Raw genomic sequence first — 13209 nt, 5'->3', positions numbered from 1 at the left:
CATACCGATTTGCCTGGATTTATTGCGGAAGGCAATAGGCGTGCTGACGCCCTTGCCGCTCCTGTTCAAGCTGCCCCACTCCCTGATCTGTTCAGTCAGGCCAAGATCAGCCACCAGCAATTTCATCAGAACGCCCCTGGCCTTGTTCGACAATTCCATCTTACACGCGAACAGGCCAAGGCGATCGTGGCTACATGTCCTCAATGCCAGTCCCACCAGCTCCCAACAATACCCTTGGGAGCTAACCCCAGAGGTCTATCTAGTTGCGAGGTGTGGCAGATGGATGTTACCCACATCCCTGCCTTTGGCCGTCTGCAATTCGTACATGTCTCAGTGGATACCTTCTCCGGCGCAGTCTATGCCTCTGCCCACACAGGGGAAAAGGCAGCAGATTGTGAAAAACACCTAGTTCAAGCGTTTGCTGTCCTGGGCATCCCCAAGGTCCTGAAAACAGACAATGGCCCGGCGTATAAATCCAGGGAGCTGCGAAGCTTCCTGCAACAATGGGGAATAGAGCATAAGACCGGCATCCCCTATTCCCCGACAGGCCAAGCCGTGGTAGAAAGGACCCACCAGAGCCTAAAGAGAGTTTTAGAACAACAGCGAGTGGCTGTGAAGGTGGAGTCCCCCCATATCCGTCTCGCGAAGGCGCTTTTTACCATTAACTTCCTAAACTGTTCTTTCGAAAATCTCAATCCGCCTATCGTGCGACATTTCGGGAGACATGAGCAGCTGCAGGCCAGGGTCAGGCCTCCTGTCCTGATTAAGGATCCGGAGACCTGGAAAACGGAGGGGCCTTTCGATCTAGTGACTTGGGGAAGGGGATACGCTTGCGTGTCCACCCCCTCAGGTCCGAGATGGATCCCCGCTAAGTGGGTCAAGCCCTTCCGCCCTGGGAAGACTCTGAGAGCAGAAAACGTAGAACAGGTCACGGAGGCATGTTGGCGGCGGCGGCGGAAGCTCCCAGGGATGGAGCCACTCCCAGTTTAACCCTCTCCCTGCCCCGGGCAGGACCTGATTCAGAGTCATTCCTTATGTCTGTCTCTTGTTTGTTTTTAGTTTTCCCCCAATGGAACGTGTCTACATCTTAGCCCGCTTGACAGCCGTCCTCATCTGGACCCTGATGCCATCAGTGGGCCCATGGATCGTCCCCCAGCCCAAGGCCAACGTTTGGCGCACCCTCGCGAGTGCCCTTGGCCAAGAACACATATGTTTAGATATGGGCTCAGCAGAGGACCCGATGTCGTCATGCCTTGTGGGGATCCCTCTCTCCCTTAATGAGTTTCCCTCCCCTTTCAATACTTCCCTCACCTCCCTCTTATCCAAGACCCCTCCTCTAAAAATCAATGCACAAAATGCCTGGGGAGAAGGAGTCAAGGGGCTGGTCCCTTTGAGCTCTGAACCTCCAGAGCTTGATTTGCTCGGCTCAGCCAATGCTTCCCTCTGTATTTGGTTTCAGTTCGCCCCTAACCCTTGGGACAGCAGGTACTCGTGGATCAAACCATCAAGGCCCGAGTACAAAGCTGCCCAGTGGTGTCGAATGACCATCGAGATGCCACTTGCTTCCACCCTGGGTAGCCAACCGCTGTCCCTGCCCCGAGGTATCTTTTTCATTTGTGGAGACCGAGCTTGGGCTGGCATCCCCACTCGTCTAGCCGGAGGTATCTGCACTTTTGGGCGGCTGTCGCTGCTTACACCCAGCATTACCCAAATTCGCGATTGGAAAATGAAAAGAGCACAACCAAATTCGGCCCGCTCCAAAAGAGATCTCAAAGATCTCAACCCGGATTGTGACTCCCAAATTGAACATCGGTCGAAACCAAAAACTGTAGCCCTCACCCTGCTTTTGCCCTGGGTGTCTGTGGCCAAGTCTCTAGGTGAATTGGCCCACCTGGAGTGTTGGGTAGCTAAGCAAGCCAATTTAACGTCAGCGACGCTATCAGACCTCCTCACAGACGAGGAAATTACAAGGAAGGCGACCCTCCAAAATCGCGCGGCAATTGACTTCCTGCTTTTACTGCATCACCACCACTGCGAGGAGTTTGAGGGCCTCTGCTGCCTCAACTTGTCATCTCGGGCTGAAGACGCGAGGGTGGCCGTAGATAAAATGCAAGGCCTTGTCCACCAAATAAAACAACAGACATCAGACTGGCTGGGGGACCTCTTTCAAAGATGGGGCCTGTCAAGCTGGGCCGAGTCCATCCTGAAGACTATACTTTCCACCCTTTTAGGTTTACTTGAACGGTGCTTGCCCTTACAGTTCTTTTATTTTTAAACGAAAAAGGGGGAGATGTTGTGGTGTGTTTTATGCTTGTTCAGTTTTCCCTCCATTGTTCTCTCAGAAAGTCCTGCCCTGTTACCAGTTTGTGTCAATCCCCAAACCCCTCCCCAGTTGTCTTGGATACCAAATGTATCTTTCTTGTTCCCCACCCCTGGCAGCCTGCCTGTCACTCGACACCCCTGCCTCTTTTTCTAGAGAGTTCGGGCCAGGGTGTCGAGTGATTGGGTTAGGGGCCAGGGTCCCTCCCGCAACTGTGTTTGATGGGTTCTCCGATCATGCCAATCCTTAATGTATCCCTCTCTGATTTGCTATCTTTCACCCCTCCCACCCTCAGTAAAACCGAGGCTTTTTCCCTGCCTCGGGGCTCTCAGCTTCTTCCACCGAACCTGCACGTTTCCCTACCAATAAAACCACCCCCCCGAAGAAACTGAGGGTCGCCTCTTCATTTCATCCTGCGACTTCGGAGCTCTTTACTGCGGCCACACGTCCGCAAGGCTTGACATCGCCTTGGGCACAAAGCCCTGACTCCGGGTTGGGGAAGTGCCTTACTGGCTGGAGGTTGGCTGGACACTTATCTAGCCTGGGCGTTTCACTTTTCACCGGCCACTGCTCCAATGATGAAACTTAAATGGTGCAATTACTGACTGAGGCTACCAAAGCAAGGGGAAACATCTGTAGATGTCACTAAATGCAACATAAGAATTCCAAGTGTGTCCATAGCAAATATTGTAATTAAAATGCCAGCTGTGCAATGGTTACCACACAAGGTACAGACATCACTGCTGGCTCTCAATTATTTCCACTGCTCTAACAATCACAGTTTAGCATTAGCAATAAACATTCTCCTGTGAAATGCTTAGAAATTTATTTTGGGCTGAGTTCTCCTCTCCTACCCAAAAAACAAGTTTTACTGGAATCATAGGTGATCTTATAAAAGTTTTTAAAAAATCCCAAATCCATTCACTCTTCCATGAAGTGTCACACTCAAATTCCTGTAGCTTGGAATCCAACTGCGCAAAATGAGAAACCTGAAATCCCCATAATGGTAGCCCCCAACTTCAAGGCTGCTGAAGCACACAAAATACTGTATCTAATAATTTCTCTGGCACCTCCTTTAGTTTGTGAAAGAGCTTCCTGTCAGCACAGGGGGTCTGGAAAATGGCAGCTTACTTCAGAGCTAAGAAAATTATTTCTAAATGAGACAGAGTATGCATTTACTCATATTTGGGGTAGCTGTAGAGGAAATAAACACTGAATTTGGATGCTGCTAGAGACAAAAATCACTTTGTCTTTGAAATTCTCAAAGGCATATAGTCTAGTTATATAAACATTTAAGCAATTAATTAATCCACTGTTCCACTGATGAAATATGTAAAACATCAGCTCCTATTTCACCATGTTGAACTTAACTTACAAAAGTAGAGGAACAGGTTTAGAGAGACAGCAACAGAACTTTCACATTTCTTCTTGACTTTTTGCAATTGCAATCAGTAGTACTTGAACTTGGTAGAATCTAATGATTATAACAGAAGCACGACCAACTCCCAGGGAATGCAGGCCAGTCCTACCTTTTCAGGCTGATCAGCATATGCAGACAGACCTGGCTTCACAGACTCAAAGATTTCCCCTTCCACCTCTGGAAGGTTTTCTGCACAAACAAAACATTACATGATACAGTCAACAACTCAAATCTTATTCTTTAATTTCCAAAGTGAAAGTGACTATCCTTGATTCTCCTTGCAAACAAGATTATTCCTCTTCTGAAACAAGCCTTGTTCCTTCACTTCAGGAATATATTTAGCAGAAGCTTGCCCTTGTACCCTCCAAGTTCACAAACAATTTATTAATAACATGTTGTTATAATTAAAAGTATGTTCATTTAGCATTTGTGAACTACAGTAAGTTACAACTATGCAGCATAACTGTCACCTATTCTTAATAAACTTCTTTCCCTTTCTGTCCTTACACAAATTGTGAAATACTAGTGCATATTAAGACACACACCATCAATTCCCAATTATCCTTAGGTGATTCATCCAGCTGAGAACAGAGCTGACTGTGCTCAAGTACTTGGGTGAAAAGCCAAACAAGTTTGACCACTGCTCCCAGAGCAGTTTGGGTGTAGAAGCTGTCCCTGAGTATTGCACACTGCAATCCAGACTGAGTCCAACAGAACTGGACCTTGTACCAGTCCTTCCAAACCATGGATGAAGTCATGCAAAGACACATAAGCACTATGTCCCAGCAAGCAACCCTCAAGCTTTGCAAACCTGCTGGCTCACTGTACCCAAGCTACTTCATCCTCCTGAATCCATCCTGTCACACGTGCAGCCAAAATTGGGCACCTCTGCACCATGTGAGCACCAGATACACTGGAGTGTGGTGCATCTCAACACACTTCTCCTGGAAATGGCTCAGACCTTCAGTACTTAATAGCTCTTTAATTTACTGATTTTAATCTGCTACAAAATGTGACATAAACATATGCAGAATTCAAGTATCTCGTGATAAAATTTAAGGTAACATGCAACCTGACAAAACCAACCTAAGTATCTTTTCATCTCAATGAGGTATTCCTTTTAAGCAGCTGCATAGATGAAAATGTTTGAAAATTTAGAATTCTCCAGTATACCCAGAATTGTATCTCTGAGACTTAAAAGACCTACAAAAAGGTATTTACACAGCAAAACACCATGACAAATGGACAACAAACACCTGCAGGAGGACCATTTGAAGGACAAACTGTAGAAATCTTCAGCTGCTCCCAAATGCTGAGCTGGCAAAAAACAAAACTGTTTGGCGAAGTTGGAACCTAAGTCAACACACATGGGGGTCTTACCTGGGCTCTTCTGCACAAAGGTGTAAATATGAATACGGGTTCCAGTGCTTCCTGCGTCAAACATGATGCCATAAAAAGTGTTTTCTTTGGCATTTAGAGGGCACACATTAGGTGGAAAGAACTCCTGAAACCACATTTCCCTGTTTGAATGTGAGAGAACAAAGGGCAAAGAGGAAAATGCCAATGCTATAAGGATGGGAAGTCTGGAAGATGCCATCTTGCCAGGACCCCTTGAGGCTGTCAAGCATGTATCAGCAATCACAGGGCTGCAGAAGGTCCTGAAGAAAAAAAGAAAAGAAAGAAGGAATGGAAATTACCAAGACCTCTCTCCTTTAAAGCTCTGTTAAAAAAGAAAATAAATAAATCATTCTGTACACATACATTCTCCCTTTAGGTGCTTTCCATCACCTCATCTAAAAAGAGCTTATTGCACTTAGTGCTACAATTACATCTAACTAATTTGTTCTTTCAGGGTAAAGGTCTCTCCAGTTCCCAAGCGCAGAAGAGAAGGAGTAATTTGCTTTCAAGTTTGCTTTCTAGTTTTCACTTTTAGACAGTTTCTTTCTCTTATTTGTCTTGCAGATTTTAAATATTCAGAGTCTCCAGTACCTCCTCCCAAAAGCCCAGATATTATCTGAAAAACAGCAGTGCCAGAGGGGAACTCTGGGCAGAATCACTTTAACATTTGCACACTTGAGATGCTGTGGCAGAACACAAGCATTATTCAGAGTCACAAACAAAGAGAATTTCATCTCAGGCTAAGAACAGCTGCTGGGAGAGATTAGCACACAGAGAGAATGAAGGCATATCCTTCCAGCAGCATCCCCATCTCTGAGAAATGCCTGAGCTGCACCAGAGGGGCTGAACTGAAGTGCACCTGAGCACTGTCTCGCCATATTTTTTCATATTTTTCTTTTCTGTCTTTTTGGTTTGGTTGTTATTGTTAGAATTATAAACAACAACAACAACAAAAAAATCAATCATAGCAAAACCCACACACTCTCACAAACCTAAAGCAGTTGCCCCAAACACTCAGGTTGCTTACAGAGCTTTTAACAACAGTGTCCCAAAGCTGTGTTACACAGTATTGGATATCAAGATACAACTACATCGTCCCTTAAGACCTATCCCATTGCATGTATTTTTCCTAAGATATGCTAATAAAAGACAGGGGCCCAGAAATCATGGGGTGCCCAGGTAAAAAGAAGGACAAAATCTGGGCATCTTTAGGAGCAGAAAAGAGCATGTGGCCAGATGTCCCACCATATGCAGTATCGCCTGCACCAACCCACACACTGAGCACTCGGCACACAGAAGGTGCAAACAGCTCCTTATCACTTCCCAAACACTTGGTAACACATGCATCCACCCACAGCACTGCAGATTTTACTTTTTATGGCTGTTCATCAGCTGTGCCCAAGACCTCTGCCCACTGCTTGCTCTTACATTTGACTGTCTTTTAGCAATCTGCTCAGCCCCATCATGTTCATTCTCTTGAAATCTTCACTTGCTGTCTCTATCCTACACGTATGCATTCCTAAACCTTCTCCTTTCCTTTCTATGTGTGTTTACTATAGCCTCTATTTCCTCACACCTTTCTCCCACACCCAAAAAGCTCACTTATACTCCACTTCCTTTTATCCCAGATTCAGCCCTTGTAAGACTTTTATGATTTCCATTCTTCACCTTTGTCCCCAGTTACAGCAAAGGCAGATTAACTTTTACCCATTCCCAGCAAAAAACATCACATTCCTCAGGCACCTCTCTAACTCCAGCATTCTGCCATGTCTAGAGTCAAAAAGTGCACAGCCCACTGCAGATGGGTAACCTCACCTGTCTGCTGTGACCTTTATTTTTATCCTGCTGTTTCAAACAAATGCAGAAATGCAGGCAGAGACTCCTGATCCTCTCTGCCTTAGAAGCACACTCTGAAAAGAAGTGACCACAATTCCACCAGCAGACAACAGCCCTGGCTGTGTCTGTGACAAATCAACTCCAACTGCAGTAATTTCTAAAGTATACACATTTTATGTGGAAAGGAGTAAATAGGTAGTTATGTAACAAAGTGCTCTCCTGGAGAGGCTTGATAAGAAGTGCCAAGCAGTTTGGCACTTTTGTGGCTATGGATTTGTACTAAGATGCAGCTGGCATCACCCAGGTTTGCTTCATCACAGCAAGGAGGGCCACTGAAAATCCAAGCAGCTGCGCTGTTTTAACAGAACATAAGGTGCCTTAGTGAGAGCCACCTTCCAGCAGGTTCCAAGAGATGTTATTCTATGCAATGTAAGGATTTTGTTTAATGAACTATCACAAATGCAACCCAAGCACCTGTCTTAAGAACAAACTCCAGAGTCCTATTACAAACAGCTCATGTGACAGTTATGTAGGCCTCAGAATCTCTGATGATCCGAAAATATCTGAGCAACTGCCATCATTAACTCATACTTTCCTTACCAGACCTACGAGAACCTTATTTCACATGAAATTCCCTCACAAAGTTTCCCTTCTCAGATATACACCACTTTCTGTTTTCTACATTTCCCCTGACTTTTTTTCTTTCTCCTTTTATACCTCTAAGGACAAATAAAATCCCAACTAAACAACAAACTTACAACCAATCACCATGGGATTTTATTTTTCCTCTCCCTCATTAAGAATGAAAAACACACACTGAGCCCCTCCAATGACTGGTGAAGTCCATTTAATCAAGCACACCAGCAAAACAATGTCCACAAGAAGAATGACAACAGATAAGAGTAAGAAATCAGAGCAAGAGAGAGAAGTCAGCAGAGCATAACAAAAATAGAAATGGAAAAAAATGTGGAAAGACAGAATCAAAAGTATGGAAGAAAAAATTCAGGGTAGAAATAGACAAGGCATAAGTTACTGAGAAGGAAAAATATTTTCAAAACAGTTCCTCTCAAACAACTTAAAAGTCCTAGCTGGTATCAGAACTCAAGGGGGTGGAGAAAATGAAGAATAAACAGAAAGGAGAAAACAGGGTAATTGTTGTGTGAGCACAAGCTTATTAATGCAGTCAAGCAGTTCAGCGAGGTAAAGCCTAGGGCTCCCTATCAATAGGCTCAGTTACTGTCCTTCAGAAGGAGCAGCAACAATATTGCAGCACTGACCATGAACACGTTAGGCACACACCTGAAGCAGGATGGAAGCAGCAACAGCTATTCCACTCCAGGGACTCGGAATGAAAACCAGCTCCAGAGCACCATGGCAAGAGACACCTGCCTGCACTCGGTCACTGCGGCTGCCAGCTAACAGCAGTGGACTATGTATCAGGCAAATTATGAGGTCATGAAGGCACATCACATACCAATCGAGTTGTTTTATTCAAATTTGAGTTTATCATTACTCAATGCAAGCAGTGAAACATGATTATATAACTACACAGGATGAATTTCAAGAAGTTGAAAGTTAACTTGAGATCGAGTTAGTAAAACATTTACACAAACGCTGCAGTTGACCTCAACACTACTGAGGCCTGAGCCAGCAAAACAACACAGAACACTCATTTCTCAGTGCAAAGAAACACATATCAATGTCATCTGTACACAGCAGATTTTAGGTACCAAACGAAAAACATCCAATATAAAAAATTTGGGAGGTATGCAAACTGAATGATCCAGAAATACTGGGATGTTGCATAGAGACTTCCAAGACTGAAAGCATGAAAAAGAAGGAAAAAAACCCTTACAACCAAAGTCTCCCTAAACAACAAAAGTAAAAACTATACCATAATAATAACTAACCTTAAGACAGCAAAACACAACCTTACTTAGAGCCCACCATACACAGAAACACTGGTAATTTTCAAGACAAGAAATATTCTGTACTTGACTATTTCTGACAAAATAGCACACAAAACACAAACCACACAACAGAAGCATCTCCCTGTAAAAACAAATGTGATCTGAGGGGAGGGAGAAGCAGTGTACCAGAGATACACAAGAATTTCACTTCTGTTTCCTAAGACAATATTGGGAAATATTTGGAGGTACACAAAAATATTCAAAAATAATTATAAATATTAATTATATAAACACAGGCAAATATTTTACAAAAATAACTATTTTAGGAAACAAATAAAATTACATAATTCAATTAATATTCTTCCATGCTGAAGCACACCAGAAATCGTTCAGAATGGAAACTCTTCTGTGCTAAAACAGTAACAAAATCTTTTTTCCAGATGAGCAGCTCTTACGGTCACAAAATCTATTTCCCAGATGAGAGCTTTAACACTTAACACTCATGACTAAATAAATACTTTTTAACCTTTTTTTGCCACAAGAAGAAAGGTTATTACATTTTTTCTGGAGTTACTTTTATCTATTGAAAAAAAATAGCTTTATAGATTGTTTTGACAAAAACTTAAGCTTCTTAAAAGCACACTGTTTAGAAGACTCAATAGAAGGAATAACTGAATTCAAAGGCAGAATTTCTCAGTATTTCCATTAAAATAATGGCACATGTGCACATATGTTTTCAGTAAAATGCTGGCTCTAGAGCGTTAAACTCCAGGGGAAAAATGTAGAACCAACTCACAAACATGCGTTATCAGAAGTTTTAATCTTTCTTCCCCCCATACTGAGGCTCCAAATACACATTATTTATTTATTCACACTTCTGGCCAAGTGGGGTTTCAATTTTCCTCTTTAATTAGCCCAAGGCTAATTTCCAGGGAACCGCTACCCGGCGGGGCGGGCACCCGCGCAGAGCGGCGAACGCGCTCACCTGCGGGGCTCTAACGGCGCCCCGTCCTTTCCCTGGCACAGCCGCTATTCCTGGGAAACAGACCTTGGCTGCCGGCAGCCTCTGGGCGCCCAGGGCTCTGCCTGCGTGCCGGGCTGGCAGCGCTGGCTCCCGGGAATGCCGCTCCCGGGAATGCGCCGGACACGGCGCCTCAGGCCCCGCCGGACCCCGCCGCCCCGGGGCCGTGGGCTCCGTCCCTGCCGCGCACCCCGGCGCCAGCGCGTCCTGCCTCGCTCCATTTCCCTCAGCCGCCACCCAAACCCCCGCGCTGGACACGCCCGAAACCCTTCCCTACCTTCCTTCCCTCTGCCCTGGCAAAAGCCCCCGCGGCCCGCCCCGTGCCCCGGCGGGGAGCGCGGCCCGGGACGCGCAGCTCTTCCCGGAGCCGGCGGCGGTGGCGCTGGGCAGGAACACCCGCAGGACCGCCCGTCCCCGCCTCACCGGCGGCCAGCGCTATCACTCGGCCGGGACGGGACGTCCTCCCGCCCTCCCCTGGGGATAACGGGGACGCCGGCGCAGCTTTCGCGTCTCCCGCTGCCTTCCCGGCCTCGCACCCAGCGGAGCGCCCTCCCGGGACGCCGGGACCGAGCACGGCTCGGGGACGTTCAGCCAGCCCGGGAGCGGCGCTCCCGATCCCGGCGCCGTTGGCACCGGGGGGATGGGGGGCAGGGAACGGGACGGCGGGCGCGCGGTGTCCATGGCAGCGCGCGGACGCTGCCGCGCCCCTCCCCCCGCCCCCGCCGGCTGCGCGCGCTCACCGGCCGCTCGCGCCGCCGCATCCCGCCGGCCCCGCGCGCCGCGTCACCGCCCGCCCACGTGACCCGCCGCCCGTCGCGGGAGTTGCGCGTGGCGGGCGCGCGCTGCCCGCGCTCCGCGGGAACGGGAGTCAGTCCCTCCCGCCGGGCCCCGACACCGCTCCCGGCCCGCAGCCACCGGCGGCCAGCTCCCGACGGCCGGCACGGCACGGCACGGTACGGCACGGCCCGAGCTCCCCGCGGGCAGCGCCCGTCCCGCCGGGGCCGTGCTGTGGGGCGGCAGCGCCCCCCGCGGGCGGGAAGGCGCCAGGCGGGTCGGGACGAGCCCCGTGCCGCCCCCGCTCCCGCTCCGCTCCTTCGCGAGGGAGCGCTGAACGGCGGAGCGGGCACGGCACGGCACGGCACGGCACGGCACGGCACGGCACGGCACGGCACGGCACGGCACGGCACGGCACGGCGATCGGGGCCTTCAGCACGCCATGGCCAGGGAGAGGCTGGAGCGCTCGTTCAGCTCGGAAAAAGAGAAAGCTGAGAGGGAACGTGCTGGATTTGGCTCCTTGGAGGAGGCTTTAGAGAAAACGGAGCCAAACTCTGCTCAGAACACAATGAAAAAGAAGCCCTGTGCTGTGGTTCCCATTTGCTCGAACATAGATTCTTTCATTTTACCCTTATTCCTACTTTTCTAAATCCAAGTACCAAGCAAATCCCTTTTACAGTTAGAAAAAAACCCCATGAAGATGGAAACGAAAGTTCAGTTATTTAAACATCTAATTTATTGAATAACAAGATGCAAAGGTCTAATCCCCAGACATTGATGAAGTGAGTTTGTAGGAAACTATTTTCTTGCTCGTGTGCCAGTGCTTGCATTCAGCCTATCTAGTATAAAAGATCTTACTTAGACCTTTCTCCAGAGGGCCAATTTTCTTTCTGTATCTGTCATTTTTTCTCCTTTTCTAAACTTCCTGAGCACTGCACCACCATCTGTAGCACAGACCAGACAGCTGCAGTATAAAGTGGAAACACTGGAAATGGCCTTACAGGACATGACCAGAAAATCTGTGAAGAGAGACTGATAAAACTCAGCATCCACCAAGTATGGTGGGGATCAAAAAACTGCAGCAACTAATAGAAATGAAGGATTGAGAGATGGACAGAGTGAAAAACATAGCCCAGAATATCTTAAATGAGGGGATTGAGGTGGAAAGATTCTACATAGATGCTCTGTGATGTGAATCAGGAGATCATATCCAGTGGAAAGCATTAGAAGAAAAAGGCCCAAACTGCCTATAACAAAAAAATATGGAGGCATGTACATCAAAGAAGCAATTTCCCCAAATCAAAACATTCAAAAGCAACAGAAATAGCACAAATAAAATGCACAGAGACCTAGAGGAAGCACATAAATGCTGCTCGTATGCAAATGTTGAAAACTAGTGTCCATCTTTGTAGACAGATGCCTAAAAAGTCCTTTGCATGATAATATTTTTTGTATTTGGAATTTCTGTAGTGAGAATAACTGTATGAGTTCCAGTGTCCTATAAATTAGCAATGACTTTGTGGGAACCTAATTTCAACTAGGTTATCACTTTTTGGTCCTTATTTCTATGGATTAAACTAAAGGTAAACTCAAGAGTTATTTGCATATTCTGCCATGTCATGTGGAATTCAATAGAGAACTTCCAGTACAGATGTGCTTCTGTAGTTTCATTTTAATAATTATCATTGCTTCTTTTTTGTTTTATAGGCATTTCTTTTTCTGGCATTGCTCTTTTGCTTTTTACTCACTCCAGTGAGCTAACAGTGAAGCCTGAAAAAATTACAATTAAGGTGCTAACAGCTCTTTACTGTACCGCTGATCATTTTAACATAAACATACATTAGATGACAAATCCAGTCTGTTTTCCACTAGTTTTCCATATCTCAGAAGCCTCTGCTTTCATTGTGCTTTCAAGGCTGTTTTCCTCAAGCTTTCTAATAATTTAAAAATTAAGTAATTACGTGAAACAGACACTGACATATTGAAAACATGATCCCATGCAGTGCAGTACTGATTGACAGGATTACATTTTATAGTGAATAAAACAAAATGTCAGATTTACAAGTGAATCTCAGAATTTCTGTTAGGATGCAGTTTAAATTAAATTAGAGCTACACATGCTGCAGGATGTAGCCAGGATTGCAGGTCTCCAGCCTCATGCTAGACATCTGCACCTACCAACTGCAGCAGTGTCTGAGCACTTGGATTTTAAGCCAAAAGAGTTAAGGTCCCCCATAGCAGAAGCTTTCATTCATCCTTGGTGAGAGATTAACATGATCCTAAACCTCAGAAAAATGTTTGTTTAGGATGGATTGGCTACTGAATAACTTGGTGACACACAGTCAGTTGGAATGCTTTGTTCAGGTTATCTCAAAGATGGTAGAGCAGAAACACTCCCTGAAAAACCAGGGTCAAATCTGTAATTGAGGTCCAAGGAGTCTTCTCCCCTGGAGAAGAAGGGAGAGACTGGAACTGAGAGAATTGTGTATCGACCCTTTTATGTATTGATCCTTTTATGTATTAACAGGAG

The 13209-nt window shown here is 46.4% G+C and overlaps 1 protein-coding gene across 6 annotated transcripts in view; it reads right to left on the bottom strand.

Moving 5' to 3' along the window:
* The window catches only part of ENTPD5 (ectonucleoside triphosphate diphosphohydrolase 5 (inactive)), a 36537-nt gene extending 25870 nt beyond the window's left edge, over positions 1 to 10667 (bottom strand). For 3 of the 6 annotated variants that reach the window (XR_011679171.1, XR_011679170.1, XM_071426838.1), the window contains exons 1-3: positions 5502 to 8246; positions 5121 to 5398; positions 3850 to 3929 (exon numbers count right to left, since the gene is read on the bottom strand). Coding sequence is in view for 4 of the 6 variants with exons in the window: in XM_071426838.1 (XP_071282939.1) it covers positions 3850 to 3929; positions 5121 to 5398; positions 5502 to 5503 (360 nt within the window). In the remaining 2 variants the exon portion in view is untranslated. Of the gene's footprint in view, positions 1 to 3849; positions 3930 to 5120; positions 5399 to 5501; positions 8247 to 8273; positions 10163 to 10182; positions 10618 to 10645 lie in introns of those variants that run through there. The other 3 variants (XM_071426841.1, XM_071426839.1, XM_071426840.1) reach the window with 3 other exon arrangements.
* Positions 10668 to 13209: the final 2542 nt, after the last annotated feature.

The sequence above is a fragment of the Agelaius tricolor genome, unplaced genomic scaffold, assembly GCF_023055355.1.
Source record: "Agelaius tricolor isolate 1412-34295 unplaced genomic scaffold, bAgeTri1.0.p SCAF_5, whole genome shotgun sequence".
NCBI classification, from domain to species: domain Eukaryota; kingdom Metazoa; phylum Chordata; class Aves; order Passeriformes; family Icteridae; genus Agelaius; species Agelaius tricolor.
This window is presented reverse-complemented; position numbering and strand designations above follow the sequence as displayed.